This window comes from Musca autumnalis, unplaced genomic scaffold (assembly GCF_047663935.1).
Source record: "Musca autumnalis isolate F117 unplaced genomic scaffold, ASM4766393v1 scaffold_3, whole genome shotgun sequence".
NCBI lineage: Eukaryota > Metazoa > Arthropoda > Insecta > Diptera > Muscidae > Musca > Musca autumnalis.
The window spans coordinates 159,764,000-159,782,621 of NW_027411866.1; the positions used below are offsets into that span (position 1 = coordinate 159,764,000).

The window sequence follows — 18,622 nt, forward strand, 5'->3', positions numbered from 1 at the left end:
AATAATAAATAATAAATAATAAATAATAAATAATAAATAATAAATAATAAATAATAAATAATAAATAATAAATAATAAATAATAAATAATAAATAATAAATAATAAATAATAAATAATAAATAATAAATAATAAATAATAAATAATAAATAATAAATAATAAATAATAAATAATAAATAATAAATAATAAATAATAAATAATAAATAATAAATAATAAATAATAAATAATAAATAATAAATAATAAATAATAAATAATAAATAATAAATAATAAATAATAAATAATAAATAATAAATAATAAATAATAAATAATAAATAATAAATAATAAATAATAAATAATAAATAATAAATAATAAATAATAAATAATAAATAATAAATAATAAATAATAAATAATAAATAATAAATAATAAATAATAAATAATAAATAATAAATAATAAATAATAAATAATAAATAATAAATAATAAATAATAAATAATAAATAATAAATAATAAATAATAAATAATAAATAATAAATAATAAATAATAAATAATAAATAATAAATAATAAATAATAAATAATAAATAATAAATAATAAATAATAAATAATAAATAATAAATAATAAATAATAAATAATAAATAATAAATAATAAATAATAAATAATAAATAATAAATAATAAATAATAAATAATAAATAATAAATAATAAATAATAAATAATAAATAATAAATAATAAATAATAAATAATAAATAATAAATAATAAATAATAAATAATAAATAATAAATAATAAATAATAAATAATAAATAATAAATAATAAATAATAAATAATAAATAATAAATAATAAATAATAAATAATAAATAATAAATAATAAATAATAAATAATAAATAATAAATAATAAATAATAAATAATAAATAATAAATAATAAATAATAAATAATAAATAATAAATAATAAATAATAAATAATAAATAATAAATAATAAATAATAAATAATAAATAATAAATAATAAATAATAAATAATAAATAATAAATAATAAATAATAAATAATAAATAATAAATAATAAATAATAAATAATAAATAATAAATAATAAATAATAAATAATAAATAATAAATAATAAATAATAAATAATAAATAATAAATAATAAATAATAAATAATAAATAATAAATAATAAATAATAAATAATAAATAATAAATAATAAATAATAAATAATAAATAATAAATAATAAATAATAAATAATAAATAATAAATAATAAATAATAAATAATAAATAATAAATAATAAATAATAAATAATAAATAATAAATAATAAATAATAAATAATAAATAATAAATAATAAATAATAAATAATAAATAATAAATAATAAATAATAAATAATAAATAATAAATAATAAATAATAAATAATAAATAATAAATAATAAATAATAAATAATAAATAATAAATAATAAATAATAAATAATAAATAATAAATAATAAATAATAAATAATAAATAATAAATAATAAATAATAAATAATAAATAATAAATAATAAATAATAAATAATAAATAATAAATAATAAATAATAAATAATAAATAATAAATAATAAATAATAAATAATAAATAATAAATAATAAATAATAAATAATAAATAATAAATAATAAATAATAAATAATAAATAATAAATAATAAATAATAAATAATAAATAATAAATAATAAATAATAAATAATAAATAATAAATAATAAATAATAAATAATAAATAATAAATAATAAATAATAAATAATAAATAATAAATAATAAATAATAAATAATAAATAATAAATAATAAATAATAAATAATAAATAATAAATAATAAATAATAAATAATAAATAATAAATAATAAATAATAAATAATAAATAATAAATAATAAATAATAAATAATAAATAATAAATAATAAATAATAAATAATAAATAATAAATAATAAATAATAAATAATAAATAATAAATAATAAATAATAAATAATAAATAATAAATAATAAATAATAAATAATAAATAATAAATAATAAATAATAAATAATAAATAATAAATAATAAATAATAAATAATAAATAATAAATAATAAATAATAAATAATAAATAATAAATAATAAATAATAAATAATAAATAATAAATAATAAATAATAAATAATAAATAATAAATAATAAATAATAAATAATAAATAATAAATAATAAATAATAAATAATAAATAATAAATAATAAATAATAAATAATAAATAATAAATAATAAATAATAAATAATAAATAATAAATAATAAATAATAAATAATAAATAATAAATAATAAATAATAAATAATAAATAATAAATAATAAATAATAAATAATAAATAATAAATAATAAATAATAAATAATAAATAATAAATAATAAATAATAAATAATAAATAATAAATAATAAATAATAAATAATAAATAATAAATAATAAATAATAAATAATAAATAATAAATAATAAATAATAAATAATAAATAATAAATAATAAATAATAAATAATAAATAATAAATAATAAATAATAAATAATAAATAATAAATAATAAATAATAAATAATAAATAATAAATAATAAATAATAAATAATAAATAATAAATAATAAATAATAAATAATAAATAATAAATAATAAATAATAAATAATAAATAATAAATAATAAATAATAAATAATAAATAATAAATAATAAATAATAAATAATAAATAATAAATAATAAATAATAAATAATAAATAATAAATAATAAATAATAAATAATAAATAATAAATAATAAATAATAAATAATAAATAATAAATAATAAATAATAAATAATAAATAATAAATAATAAATAATAAATAATAAATAATAAATAATAAATAATAAATAATAAATAATAAATAATAAATAATAAATAATAAATAATAAATAATAAATAATAAATAATAAATAATAAATAATAAATAATAAATAATAAATAATAAATAATAAATAATAAATAATAAATAATAAATAATAAATAATAAATAATAAATAATAAATAATAAATAATAAATAATAAATAATAAATAATAAATAATAAATAATAAATAATAAATAATAAATAATAAATAATAAATAATAAATAATAAATAATAAATAATAAATAATAAATAATAAATAATAAATAATAAATAATAAATAATAAATAATAAATAATAAATAATAAATAATAAATAATAAATAATAAATAATAAATAATAAATAATAAATAATAAATAATAAATAATAAATAATAAATAATAAATAATAAATAATAAATAATAAATAATAAATAATAAATAATAAATAATAAATAATAAATAATAAATAATAAATAATAAATAATAAATAATAAATAATAAATAATAAATAATAAATAATAAATAATAAATAATAAATAATAAATAATAAATAATAAATAATAAATAATAAATAATAAATAATAAATAATAAATAATAAATAATAAATAATAAATAATAAATAATAAATAATAAATAATAAATAATAAATAATAAATAATAAATAATAAATAATAAATAATAAATAATAAATAATAAATAATAAATAATAAATAATAAATAATAAATAATAAATAATAAATAATAAATAATAAATAATAAATAATAAATAATAAATAATAAATAATAAATAATAAATAATAAATAATAAATAATAAATAATAAATAATAAATAATAAATAATAAATAATAAATAATAAATAATAAATAATAAATAATAAATAATAAATAATAAATAATAAATAATAAATAATAAATAATAAATAATAAATAATAAATAATAAATAATAAATAATAAATAATAAATAATAAATAATAAATAATAAATAATAAATAATAAATAATAAATAATAAATAATAAATAATAAATAATAAATAATAAATAATAAATAATAAATAATAAATAATAAATAATAAATAATAAATAATAAATAATAAATAATAAATAATAAATAATAAATAATAAATAATAAATAATAAATAATAAATAATAAATAATAAATAATAAATAATAAATAATAAATAATAAATAATAAATAATAAATAATAAATAATAAATAATAAATAATAAATAATAAATAATAAATAATAAATAATAAATAATAAATAATAAATAATAAATAATAAATAATAAATAATAAATAATAAATAATAAATAATAAATAATAAATAATAAATAATAAATAATAAATAATAAATAATAAATAATAAATAATAAATAATAAATAATAAATAATAAATAATAAATAATCTATATATATAAAAGAGCTATAAATAATCTATATATATAAAAGAGCTTAGTGATGAGTGAGTGAGTGACTGACATATCATCGCCCAGACGAAACCGCTGAAGCTAGAAATTCGAACTAGAAAGGTACGAAAAGTACTAAAAGGTACTAAATATGGTACCCTTTGTATTAGGCAAACGGGAAGAGCTAGAATTCTGAAATTTGGAATGAGGGTCACTGATAGAGAGTTAGAAAGATGTGCCAAAGTGTTTTTGGAATTTCGACCTATTAGTGTACGTTAAGTACTAACAGTTAACAAATTTAGTACCAATTGTATATTTTGAACGGATATAGCTAGAATATTGGAATTTGGTATGGAAATCAAGGTTGGGAAGTGATGTTTATACAAGATAATGGTTTGGGAAATTCGTACTCATGTGTACGAAAAGTACTAAATGGTACTAAATTTAGTACAATATGGATTTGGGTGAACGTATAGAGCTGGAAACCTGAAATTTGGAATTAAGATTACTGTTGAAGTGTAGGATTGGTGAAGTTTTGGAAATTCGTACTTATGTGTATGAAAAGTACTAAATGGTACTAAATTTGGTACAATGGGGATTTGGGTGAACGGATAGAGCTGGAATCTTGAAATTTGGAATTGAGATTACTCGTGGAGTGTAGAGGTAGTTTTGAAAATTCGTACTTATGGGTACGAAAAGTACTAAATGGTACTAAATTTAGTACAATTTGGATTTGGGTGAACGTATAGAGCTGGAAACCTAAAATTTGGAATTAAGATTACTGTTGAAGTGTAGGATTGAGATATGAGGGTGGTTTTGGAAATTCGTACTTATGTGTACGAAAAGGTACACAATTTGGTACAATAGGAATTTGGGTGAACGGACAGAGCTGGAATTGAGATTGCTGTTGGATGGTAGGTTTGGGGAAGTTTTGGAAATTCGTATTTTTGTGTATGAAAAGTACTAAATGGTACTAAATTTTGTACAATGGGGATTTGGGTGAACGGATAAAGCTGGAATCTCGACATTTGGAATTGACATTACTGGTAGAGTTTAGAATTGTGGAAGTTTTGGAAATTCGTACTTATGGGTACGAAAAGTACTAAATGGTACTTAATTTAGTACAGTTTGGATTTGGGTAAACGGATAGAGCTTGATTCCTCAAATTTGGACTGAGGGTCACTGATGAAGAGTAAGAATAATGTACCAAAGGGTTTTTGGAAGCTATGAGTGTACGAAAAGTACTAAATGGTACTAAATTTAGTACAATTTGGATTTGGGTGTACGGATAGAGCTGGAACCCTGAAATTTGGAATTGATATTACCGTTGGAGTTTATGACTATGGTAGTTTTGGAAATTCGTACTTATGGATATGAAAAGTCCTAAATGGTACTAAATGTGGTACAATTTGGATTCGGGTAGCGGATAGCGCTTGAGTCCTGAAATTTGAAATTAGGATTACTGTTGTTGTAGGACTGAGGTAGTTTTGGAAATTCGTAGTTATGGGTACGAAAAGTACTAAGTGGTACTACCTTTGGTACAATTTGGATTTGGGGGAACGGATAGAGTTGGAATCCTGGAATTTGGTCAGACTACTGTTGGAGTATAGGATTGAGATGGAGGTAGTTTTTGAAATTCGTAAATGTACCAAATGGTACTAAATGGTACAATTTGGAGATGAGTGCGCGGATAGCGCTGGAATCCTGTTATTTGGAATTACGGATACTGTTCAAGTGAAGGATTAAAGTAGTTTTGGAAAATCGTATTTACGGGTACGAAGAGTACTTAATGGTACTTAGTTTGGTTACATTTGTTATTGGACGAACGGATAAAAAATTTAAGTTAATATTACTGTTATTATTTGGTATTAATGTCAGTGTAGGGCTGATATATGTGGTTGTGGAACTCTACAATTTGTTCTGAGAGCCACTGTGAATTTGGAAATTCATACTATGAAAAGTACTAAATGGTAATGAATTTGGTACAATTTGTTTTTGTGTAAATGGGTTTTTGGAAATTCGTCCTAGAAAGGCACGAAAAGTACTTAAAGGTACTACATATGGTATCCATTGTATTAGGCAAACGCGAAGAGCTAGAATTCTGAACGAGGGGTCACTGATGGAGAGTTATAGAGATGTACCAAAGGGTTTTTGGAAATTCGACCGATAAGTGTATTAAAAGTACTAAAAGTTACTAAATTTGGTACCAATTTTATATTTTGAACGGATATAGCTACAATCTTCAAATTTGGTATGGGAATCAAGGTTGGGAAGTGAAATAAGGAAATGGTTTTGGAAGTTCATATTTATTAGTACGAGCAGTACTAAACTTGGATTTGGGTGAATGGATAAAGCTGGAATCCTTAAATTTGGAATTAAGATTACTGCTGGACTGTAGAATTGAGGTAGTTTTGGAAATTCGTAGTTATGGGTACGGAAAGCACTAAATTTGGTACAATTAGTAAACAAATGGATTTTAGTAAACAAATAGAGTTGGAATTAGGAGTTAAGATTACTGTTGGAGTGTAGAATTGAGGAAATTTTGAAAATTCGTAGGTATGGGCACGAGAAGTACTAAATGGTACTAAATATTGTACAATATGGATTTGGGTGAACGGATAGAACTGGAATCCTAAATTTTTTTAAAGAATATATAGTGTAGGATACAGGAAGTTTCGGAAATTCGTACTTATGGGAACGAAAAGTACTAAATGACACAAAATTTGGTACAATTTGGATTTGGTTGAATTAATAGAGCTGGAATCCTGAAATTTGGAATTACGATTACAGTCGAAGAATAGTATTCAGTTAGTTTTGAAAAATCATACTTATGGGTACGAAAAGTACTAAATGGTACTAAATTTAGTACAATTTGGTGGAATCCTGCAATAGAAATTATGATTATTGTAGCCCTGTTGCATTGAGGAAGTTTTGAAAATTCGTCCTTATGGGTACGAAAGTTCTAAATTGTTCTAAATTTGGTACAATTTGGATTTGGTTTAACGGATAGAGCTGGAATCCTGAAATTTGGAATTAAGATTACTGTTAAAGTGAAGGATTGAGGTAGTTTTGGAAAGTCTTACTTATGGGTACGAAGAGTACGAAATGATACTAAGTTTGGTACAATTTGGAATTGGACGAACGTATACAGCTGGAATCTCGAGATTTGGAATTACAATTATTGTAATTATTTTGTATTAATGTTAGTGTTTGGTTGAGATATGTCGTCAAAATACGTGACATAAGTATACGAAAAGTACTTAATTGTACTCATTTTTTTTGGACTGGAATCTGTATTTTTTGTAGTTAGGGTGAGTATTGGTGTGCAACGTTGGTCTCGCTGTTAATGTGTAAGGGTGAGATACGGCTGATCTTTTTGAAAATCTAACTTAAGGGTACAGTACTAAAATAAAAATAAATATTGATTAAAATTGGCATTAATGCAACAAAATTTTCAGTGTTTGCCATTTTCATATTATATATTGTTTATTGGTTTTTTATATCCTTTCCGCATACGAAGTAGCGGGCATTTTGCTATTATATTAATATTTCTCTCAAACATAAATCAAGTTTAACCGCAACTCCTTGCAGTATCATTCCCACATAAATTCAAAATTTTCGCTGAGATTCAATTTAATGACTTTTCAAGGATCATTGTGAAATTTTTACCGATTGTAGTCCTTGTGGTCCTGTTTACAATGATAAAGTTTTTCATGGGCATGTCCATACTCCTTACGTAATGGTCCAAAAGCTGAAAAAGTTCTACGGAGACCAACTGAAACGGCTTGTGATCGTGATAACGATCGAAAGCAATGACTTCCAAACTTAAGTCGTGTGATAGACTATTTTGGTTCATTCCTACACATTCCTCCACAAAAGTCTCTATTACAACCCTATAATTTTATTCTCCGTACATTACTCGATAGTAACCCGGTGTTCTTATAAATATATAATAGATTATGGTTTTTAGTCCTGTAGACTCTCAGCAACAAGTTTGGGAGCCACATGGTGGATATATTTGGTCCGCCACACCTGCTACTCTGTCGTAAGAATAGTCATAGGTCAGGGACACTTGTTTTAGAAACATTTTTCAATTTTATTTTTCACACTCCATTTATTGACATTCCAAACCATTCCAAACGCGACAAAAAGTCATCATCATAAATGCCGGCGGCGGCAAATGAATAAAATAAAATATAACCAAATAATTTTACAATACGTCCCTGTATCACATCTGCAGCCTCAGTGTAAATACCATAATTTACAATCAGTGATGAGAGCCAAACTCCGCCAAACCAAATATTAAATTCACTTCTTGCTAAATAACCAATCGACATGGAATGGGCCATCATATTCATTTGTTTCAAATACATTAGGGGCACCATACTATCTGCATCTCCAAAAAGTTGTGCGATTATATTCAGTGTCATGGGTATACAAAATGTCACCGAAAGTAGTGAATGTTTATATGACAGATGATATAATTCCATATTCATAAGACCCACAGCAGCATAATCATGAATTATTTCCAAAATTTCAACAATTAAATATGTTCCTCGTCCTTCTTCAAGATATTCAGCAGAGATATGCATAAGAGCATCCACAGAACCGAGACCAAATGTAAAGAAACCAAATACGCAATCATTGACGGGAGTCAAATAGGCACCCACGGCGGCTGTTATCAGTTGCAGGACTTGAAGAATTTTGATTAGTAACATGATTTCAATAAATTTTGTTTTCGTCTGATTTTGAGGAAAATGAAATGTTTTGTAAATATTTACCAACAAATGTTGTGGGTATTGTTGCCAGGCAAAAATTAGTAGGTATTTCCATTTTCGTTGATGAAAAAGATGGGAAATTTCAAGGAATTTTGAAAAACTTTTGCCTGACTGTCCGCCTGATAAGGCGTAAATGGTTCCAATGATAAACATCGAGAGAGTAACCGATAACCGCAATATTTGTTCGGGTACTTCAACATAAAATTTCAAACGCTTTCGCAAAAGCGTTGTTTGAGAAAATTTTTCGCAGCAATATGAACATTTTACAGCGGGTAGTCCGCGTGGCCCCTTTACATCCATATCTCGTTTGAGTCTGACTCGAATTGCCTGTAAATGGAGTGTATGGGGGTGAAAGTCAGGTGTGGAACTGCCGAGGTAGGGTTTGTTAACCCATATATCTTGCCGATTAATAACTGCACTAAAGGCCAAAACCACCGAATGGTCTTAGGGGAGGTGTGCAATTCGGTCCAAGATAATCACCAAAGGGTATAGTGCTCACGGAGCTGATTGATAGCTCTACATTTTTCATCCTCATATCAAAATTACCGGAGACTGTCACATTTCGCCAGACATAACCATCGTGTCACATGGTATGAAAAATTGCTTCATCTGACAACACTTCGTTTCTCTGGGATCAGACCATTTCCCTATAATTGTCTCCATCGGCAGACCGTCTGATGTCATCATCTCTGAACACCGAACTTTCATCAGTCAAGGGAATGCTTAAATTACGTCAATGCCTAATTTCAGAGAGTTCACCATTCACTGCTTTTCACAACTGCCCAACCCTTATCACGTTCGGGTTGGTGAAAGGACGTTCCGGAATATAATTGGTGCTGCATCCATTCGACATATACCTGTCAGTCGAATACCTGAAGTGAGACCAAATGAGCGTGATGAGCTTAATCGGTGAGCACAGCTTGTTCGGTGAGCACAAGCGAAACAAGTGGCTATATCAGCGGAAGAGTTCCAACATTGGAGCCGGAATTAGTGAATTGTGGGCAACGGTTAAGTCACTCTCAAACCCTGGCAAAAAGGAAGATATGACCTCTGTCCCTTTTAACGACGTTGCGCTGACTGATCACAAGAGGGGCGCAAGTAATTTTAATCGACAATGTTGAGCACTCCGGAAACGACAGGGCGAACAAAAGAGTACTTCATCACATTAGACCTCTTTTTGCCGAGGCTCTTCTCCCTCCATTTTAAAGTCTGGATGACCCTGGAGTTTAGTGTCTCACCAAAGTTCTCAACCTGTCCCTAGCCATTCACATTGTGTCCGAAGTCTGGCAAGTGGCTATGGTGGTTCCGTTACTGAAGCCAAGGAAGGAAAACCGGCTAAGGCGAATCGTACAGACCGATTTCGTTTCCGTCACACAGAGCAAGGACTTTTGAGGATTTACTTCCCCCTGTTAGAAATATCTATACATTGCCGATCATCAGGGTAGGTTCCTTAAGCAGCACAGAAATTGTAGTTGCCAGATGGCCTAAACCCATGGCGCTTTCAGCATCGAGATGGTTACAAACGACCAACTAACGCCCCTTTCACCGTAGTTAGGTACCAACCTTGGATTAGTGCGGAGCACCATCTGAAACTCCTATCTTTTTATGGCTCAGACAGCCGGTAGAGATTGCTACCCCATTTGAGTTCTTCGAACTCTTCCCACGATGTTGGGCAACCACAGTCAACACGATACTCCCCAAAGGGCCGCACCAACTACCGGCCCCAATCCGACACTGCATTCCCGAAGGAAAGTGCTACAAGGATCAGGGGGCTTGCCGGTATCCGTGGTCCCAGATTTAAGTCTCTGGTACGACCTCGTAACCGAGGAGACTACTACCAGTTAGTCCCCAAACGGAGCAAGGACTAGTGGCCCGGTCCTTAAGAAGCACAGAAATGTGGTGTGATTAACGTGGGTCCCTGCCTTTCAGTTTTACCCCACGATGTTCTCACAACACTGGACTGGTTACAGGCGACCAATCAATGCCCCTTGCGTCGTAGAGAGGTACCAATTGCGTTCAGGTGTTTGGCCCTGTTCACCACCTTGGTTTGGCGCGGAGCACCATCTTTTTATGGCGCAGACAGCCGGAAGAGAATGCTACCCCATTCGAGTTCTTTGAACTTCGAGTTCTTTGTTGGGTAACCACAGCCAACACGATACTCCCCGAAGGGCCGCACCAACTACCGGCCCCAATCCGAGACTGCATTCCCGAAGGAAAGTGCTAAAATGGACCAGGGGGCTTGCCGGTATCCGTGATCCCAGAATTAAGTCTCTGGTACGACCTTGTAACCATGAAGACTAATACCAGTTAGTCCCCAAACGAAGCCGGGACTGGTGGCCCGGTCTGTAGAGAATGCTACCCCATTCGAGTTCTTTGAACTTCGAGTTCTTTGTTGGGTAACCACAGCCAACACGATACTCCCCGAAGGGCCGCACCAACTACCGGCCCCAATCCGAGACTGCATTCCCGAAGGAAAGTGCTAAAATGGACCAGGGGGCTTGCCGGTATCCGTGATCCCAGAATTAAGTCTCTGGTACGACCTTGTAACCATGATCCGAGACTGCATTCCCGAAGGAAAGTGCTAAAATGGACCAGGGGGCTTGCCGGTATCCGTGGTCCCAGAATTAAGTCTCTGTCTTCTTCTTTATTTGCTTATTCGATTTTCGAATATTAGCGATCATACAATTACATAGTTTCTATTTTCATTGAATGTTATTTATGATTTGACTAAAGAGTTCTCTATTTCGTGATGTGTTGATAAGGTGGTCTGCGTTATGATATCCGGTCCATTGCTGTATGTTCTTGAGCCAGGTTGTTTCTTTTCTACCTCTGGAATTTCTACCTTCTATATTTGCTAGGAGAATTAATTGGAGTTCTTTATATTTGGGATTCCTCATAATGTGTCCTAGGTATGCACTCTTTTGCTTTTTAATATGCGTTGTAAGTTCTCGGGTGCGGTTCATTCTTCTGAGAACCTCTTCGTTCGATATGTGAGCTGTCCAGGGTATTTTAGTATTCTTCTGTAAACCCATATCTCAAATGCCTCGAGCCTTTTAATGTCTACAGCTTTAATAGTCCAAATTTCAACTGCATACAGCAATACTGACCAAATATAATTTTTAACTAATCTTGTCTTCGTTTCAATGTTTATGTTATGGCTTGTTAACACTTTTTTATATTTGGAAAACGCGTCCTTTGCCATCTCTATTCTGCATTTAATTTCTTTGCTGTTGTCCCATTCCTCATTAATTAGAACGCCTAAGTATTTAAAACATTTTACTCTTTCAATAGTAGAGTTATGTATTTTTAAAGATGTGTCCGTGTGCGAATTCTTTCTACTAATCACCATGAACTTAGTCTTTTGGATATTAATTTTTAGCCCATATTTTTCGCTATATTCAGTGAGTCTGTTCATAAGACTTTGTAGTCCCGACATAGTATCAGCCAGAATAGTGGTGTCGTCGGCGTATCGGATGTTGTTCATATATTTATTTCTGATTTTTATACCTTCTTGAATATTTAAAAATGCTTCTTGAAATATTTTTTCAGAGTATATATTGAATAGTAGTGGAGATAAGACACATCCTTGTCGAACTCCTTTGGATATCATTATTTCTTCTGTTGTATCTCCGTTGACATCAATTTGGGCAGTTTGATGCCAGTATAAACTTTTTATGCATCTTATTTCTTTGTCTTCTATTCCAATAGACTTGACTATTTCGATCAGCTTATTGTGTTGTACCGTGTCAAAGGCTTTTTCGTAGTCGATGAAGCATATGAATACGTCCTTCTGAACTTCCCGACATTTTTGTATAAGAACTTGGATACAAAACAAAGCTTCTCGTGTGCCTTTTCCTTCCTTAAATCCGAATTGTGTATCTCCCATTGATTTCTCGCATTGTTCATATATCCTATTATGAATTATTTTAAGGAATATCTTTAATGTATGACTCATAAGGCTTATGAGTCTATAGTCACTGCATCGTTTGGCATGGCTCTTCTTCGGAATTGCTATAAACGTGGACTTCAGCCAGTCTTGTGGAAATTGTCCTGTGTCATATATATGGTTGAAAAGTTTGGTAAATAGTTGTAGATTGTTTCCATCAATGAGTTTTAATATTTCTGAAGGTATCTCGTCAGGCCCTGTTGCTTTTTTGTCCCTCAAAGATTTAATGGCCCATTCTACTTCAGAATCCGTTATGCTCGTTCCAGACAATATTTGCGTGGATTGATTTTCGTAGCATGATCTTTTATCATCTGTAAAGAGCTTTTGTATATAGTCTTTCCAAATTATTTTTTTCTCGCTAATTTCAGTCACTATTTCATTGCTCTCATTGTATAGTACAGCAGAAGTTGTTTTACGATATACACCAGCAGCTTCCTTTAATTTCTTGTGTAGGTTTCTCAATCTTTCTATTTCTCCGCACTGATTATTCAAATAAGCGGTTTTTGCAGCTCGTATGGCTGTTTGAATTTCTCTGTTGAGCTCCCAATACAGTTCGTAATTTGAATTTTTGTATTTTCGGCGTTCATCGATAAGGTGTAGAATTTCATCCGTCATCCAATCCTTATTCTTTGGTTTTGTGTAGTTTCCCAGATCATGTTGAGATATGGTGTTTATGGTAGTTTTAACTCTTTCCCATATATTTTCAAACTCATCAGCATTAATTGTGTTCAGTTACAAATTTAAGTTATGCGTTATATTACTTTTAATGAAGGGATTTGCAAGTTTTCCAATATCAGGTTTTTTACGATGTGTTTTTTTGGATTTAGATATAATCTTTGTGCACATATTTGCCATAAGAAGATTATGATCAGAAGGAACATCTGCTCCTGGGTATGTCGAGGCCTTCGTTATAGACGTAAAGTTGCGCGTATCTATGAGAATGAAATCAATTTGGTTTTTAATTGTGTTTCCTGTTCTATCTTGTGGCGATTTCCACGTGTACAGTCGTCAGGGGGGTAGGCAGAAATATGTGTTTGCTACTTTCATTCGGTGTTCTTGGCAGAATTCTATTAGTCTGTCACCTCTTTCATTTCTATTTCCCAATCCATACTGTCCACTTGTTCCTGGGACAGCGATGCTTCCTACCTTCGCGTTGAAGTCTCCCTGAACAATCGTTATTTCATGTGGTTTTGTCAGATTAAGGAGTTCACCAATTTCATTATAATAGAGTTCTACTTCTTCGTTGGTTCTGTCAGCTGTAGGAGCATATACTTGCAAAATATTTATATTAAGTGGCTTGGCCATTATTTTTATCATCATGGTCCTGTCAGATTTTAAAATAACACTTGTGATACATTTGGCAATATGGGCTTTGACAATTATTGCAACTCCGTTTCTATGGTTTCTGTTAAGGTTTCCCGAGTAATAAATTTTAAAATTTTGTGATAGAAATTCACCTGCTTCTGCCCACCATGTTTCACATACGCCGAGTATATCAATATTATGTCTTTCCATTTCATTAAGTGTGTTGGCTAGTTTGCCAGGCTCGAATAAACTGCGGACATTCCATGTTCCAATTTTTAGTTTTTGTTTTGTTTTACCTCCGGGGATTCTTAGCACCCTCGAGTTACCGGAGATTGAGGGCCGTAGGTTTTGTGTTGTATTCATAATTGCATGATTTTCAAGGGATGGTACATCAGTGGTTTCCCGTTGCCTTCTGATGGGTATATAGTTTTCCTTCTAGAATTCAGCCGCTCCTCTGGAGTACAGACGCTGTTTGTAGTCGCCCGATGTGGAAACAGACACTACGTTGCAATCGGGTTCCTTTATGATGTGAGGCTGATTAGACCACAACATCCGATCCTAGCGTAGGGATTGCTGGTTATAAGGTCGTAAGTCTCTGGTACGACCTTATAACCATGAAGACTAATACCAGTTAGTCCCCAAACGAAGCCGGGACTGGTGGCCCGGTCTGTAAGAAGCACAGTACAACAAAAAACGCTGCACCCCACCTCCACAACTAGAAAAAGCCGTGTGATGGGACAGTGTTCGCGGCAATCGACTTGTCAAGCGCCATTGATAATGTCGAGCACTTGACGCTGTTTGATGACTTTAAACAGATCCGTAAAGGGAAATTGTGAGCTTTCCAAGATGGGTGACATGTCGGAACTGTTTAACCTCTACCACTTCTGTACTGTACCCTCTCTAAGGACATTGGACTAGTTATATATGATGATTATGATTATATGAGCTTGGCGTCGGATACGTTTCCTAATGTCATTTGTGAAAGGATGAATTTCTATTTGCTCGATCTTACAACCTTATTCCGAGCTAGGAATATGCTAATATCCGCCCTAAATATACAACTACTCTGTTAAATAACTGAGTACTGTGGAGATGAGCGCGGAGTCGAATGCACTGGTCGATAGTTGCAGAATTCCGACCACTCACTACCCCATTATGCTGGGGGTCACATTCGACATTATCCTCAAGTCGTTCGCGCATTCCACAGCTATCTGCGAAAAGCTGGGTACTTATATGTAGTCAAGAACCGATAGGTGGGTCTGTGGTAAGCTGTGCAGCGCCCATGTGGTCTGCCGGTATAAGTGCAGCGCGATGGAACAGATTCAAATCTATCACAACGCCGCCTTGAGAACTGCAATAGGAGGCCTTTTCACGTCATCACTGATTCTTCCAGTACGCCAACACAATGTCATGCTCTCGTTGTGGTAATTGCTCGGGTGTTACCTCGAGAGCCATCCTAATCACCGTATGGTGGATAGAACTGCCCCAACCCATGCAAGTTAGGAAGGATCTTCATGATCAAGAGAGAACGCCTAGATCAGTAAGCCTATCAACCAGTTTGAAAAGCGCCAACACAGATGGAGTCTCAGGTGTCATCAATATCTTTTGTACATCCTCCAGCTGAAGAAGGTCAGATGCCTCGACAAATCAGAGTAGTTTTGGCTCAACTACATTTTGGATGGTGCAGCCGTTTAAATTTCTATACCGCAATGATTGACGGCAATGTGCAATACATCCATCCAGAATGCTGACAGGCCTGCATGACACACTGCGGCTGCCTTGTCAAACCTACTTAACTAACGCCAGTAGATTTGTGGTTGCAACCCATCGAATTAGCCAAATTTCTAGACGATGGAGAACGATCATAGAAACTTGTCATGTGCTATTACATAAAAAACGTTATAATTTCTTCGGCTGCAAGTCCATACTGCTATAATTGCCCTAAAACTGTTAAAACCTGTACGGCCACCAATAACTCCGTTCTCGGACGATGTCTAAAAATGGTGGAGTTAGCAGGAAACCCTTGATTTAAAATCAATGTATCTTATAAATGTCATGACTAAAAGGTTTAATTTTGCGTCTTTTCATTATGTCACAGGCTAAGGTTATACGTCTTTTGGCAAAGCCGACAGATACTTTTACACTAAATGTTGAATGAAATTATGTATACATAGTTTCGCACACCTTAAAGATACCAACCAGCAGTACCCGAAACTAGTACCAAGGTTATAACTTTAGTTATGTTTGTTATGGCAAATCATAATTGTGTAACAGAACAAACACTTAAGATTCTGAGGCAGCCCAGCCAGCCTACCAACCAGCCAGTAAATGTTTGTCTAAGCAAATTTATTGCCACACAAATAACTTAGGCAAAATATTTATGGCCAAAAAAAATCTATTGACAAATGTCATGTCGATTTTTCAATGCAATCACAACAGCAATTTGTCAGCCATGACACTTCATAAATTATTTATCAAATATAGACCACATTATAGGCATTTGTTCAGCAAGAGCAAAGTGGCCGGGTTGGTAAATGGTAAGCCCAGGGTAAACTATTTGAATATGGTTGATATGCGTTAGGCTGGCTGTTTAAATGAGCGAGAGGAGGAGTTGTTTTGTTTGAGACTTTTGGTATGCCCAAAAGAAATCGCTCATAAACTTAAGTGGCAATAAACTAGACAATAAAGCAAACAAACCCAAGAAAACAAAACTGCCTATCATAACCACCACCGTGAGACTCACTGAACAATCAAACAGATATTCACATCACTACCATGCTTTAGTACGCACTATTTTGGCATATTAAAAAAAATTTAGCATACTTGAAAATAAAAACTTATCAACGTCATATTTACAACAAATATTCCCACTGGGTTTTTGTACATGCCATAACTATGTGCGTTCATTTTCTATTAGTGTTGTTCTTGTAGCTGTTTATGTTGGAACTAATTAAAAACCAATAATTTTAAATTCCTTTACTGTCACACACAGTTCATGTCAATGAAGATGGTCGGTGTCTGCTGGTTTAATGTTTAGAGTGGCAATTGAAAAATAAAACAAAGCAAAAAAAAAAAAATAGCACTCGTAAAAGCCTATATCCAAAAATATGCGTTACACGTGTATTGAGATTGTTGTGATAGCATTATGGCGGAGGGTATGATCAATTCAGAAATATAATAATTTTATGGATTTTTTAAAGATTTTTAGGAGCAACCAAAAAGGCCACAAGACGTGGATTTTTTAAAGATTTTTAGGAGCAACCAAAAAGGCCACAAGACGTGGATTTTTTAAAGATTTTTAGGAGCAACCAAAAAAGTCACAAGACGTGGATTTTTTAAAGATTTTTAGGAGCAACCAAAAAGGCCACAAGACGTGGATTTTTTAAAGATTTTTAGGAGCAACCAAAAGGGCCACATGACGTGAAATTTTTAAAGATTTTTAGGAGCAACCAAAAAGGCCACAAGACGTGGATTTTTTAAAGGTTTTTAGGAGCAACCAAAAAGGCCACAAGACGTGGATTTTTTAAAGATTTTTAGGAGCAACCAAAAAGGCCACAAGACGTGGATTTTTTAAAGATTTTTAGGAGCAACCAAAAAGGCCACAAGACTTGGATTTTTTAAAGATTTTTAGGAGCAACCAAAAAGGCCACAAGACGTGGATTTTTTAAAGATTTTTAGGAGCAATCAAAAGACCCACAAGACCTGGATTTTTTTAAAGATTTTTAGGAGCAATCAAAAGACCTACAAGACGTGGATTTTTTAAAGATTTTTAGGAGCAATCAAAAGACCCACAAGACGTGGATTTTTTAAAGATTTTTAGGAGCAATCAAAAGACCCACAAGACGTGGATTTTTTAAAGATTTTTAGGAGCAATCAAAAGACCCACAAGGCGTGGATTTTTTAAAGATTTTTAGGAGCAATCAAAAGACCCACAAGACGTGGATTTTTTAAAGATTTTTAGGAGCAATCAAAAGACCCACAAGACGTGGATTTTTTAAAGATTTTTAGGAGCAATCAAAAGACCCACAAGACGTGGATTTTTTAAAGATTTTTAGGAGCAATCAAAAGACCCACAAGACGTGGATTTTTTAAAGATTTTTAGGAGCAATCAAAAGACCCACAAGACGTGGATTTTTTAAAGATTTTTAGGAGCAATCAAAAGACCCACAAGTCGTGGATTTTTTAAAGATTTTTAGGAGCAATCAAAAGACCCACAAGACGTGGATTTTTTAAAGATTTTTAGGAGCAATCAAAAGACCCACAAGACGTGGATTTTTTAAAGATTTTTAGGAGCAATCAAAAG

At 29.5% G+C, this 18,622-nt stretch overlaps 2 protein-coding genes across 2 annotated transcripts in view; one reads left to right on the top strand and one right to left on the bottom strand.

Moving 5' to 3' along the window:
* LOC141398037 (tRNA dimethylallyltransferase) overlaps positions 1-18,622 on the top strand; it is a 551,700-nt gene that overhangs the window by 134,740 nt on the left and 398,338 nt on the right. The gene's annotated exons all lie outside the window — the stretch shown is intronic.
* On the bottom strand, positions 8,391-9,210 carry LOC141396538 (uncharacterized). Its single transcript, XM_073972092.1, has 2 exons — positions 9,072-9,210; positions 8,391-8,983 (listed from the first exon to the last, which is right to left on the bottom strand). The coding sequence occupies exons 1-2, from the start codon at positions 9,121-9,123 to the stop codon at positions 8,394-8,396; spliced, it is 642 nt and encodes a 213-aa protein (XP_073828193.1). The 5' UTR covers positions 9,124-9,210; the 3' UTR covers positions 8,391-8,393.

What these genes read in the sequence shown, in the direction of transcription:
- LOC141396538 (XM_073972092.1), bottom strand. Translation starts at nt 9,123, where the DNA reads ATGGAAATACCTACTAATTTTTGCCTGGCAACAATACCCACAACATTT. An exon ending in AATACCCACAACATTTGTTG is followed by an intron (nt 8,984 to 9,071) that starts GTAAATATTTAC and finishes AAATTCTTCAAG; the next exon opens with TCCTGCAACTGATAACAGCC.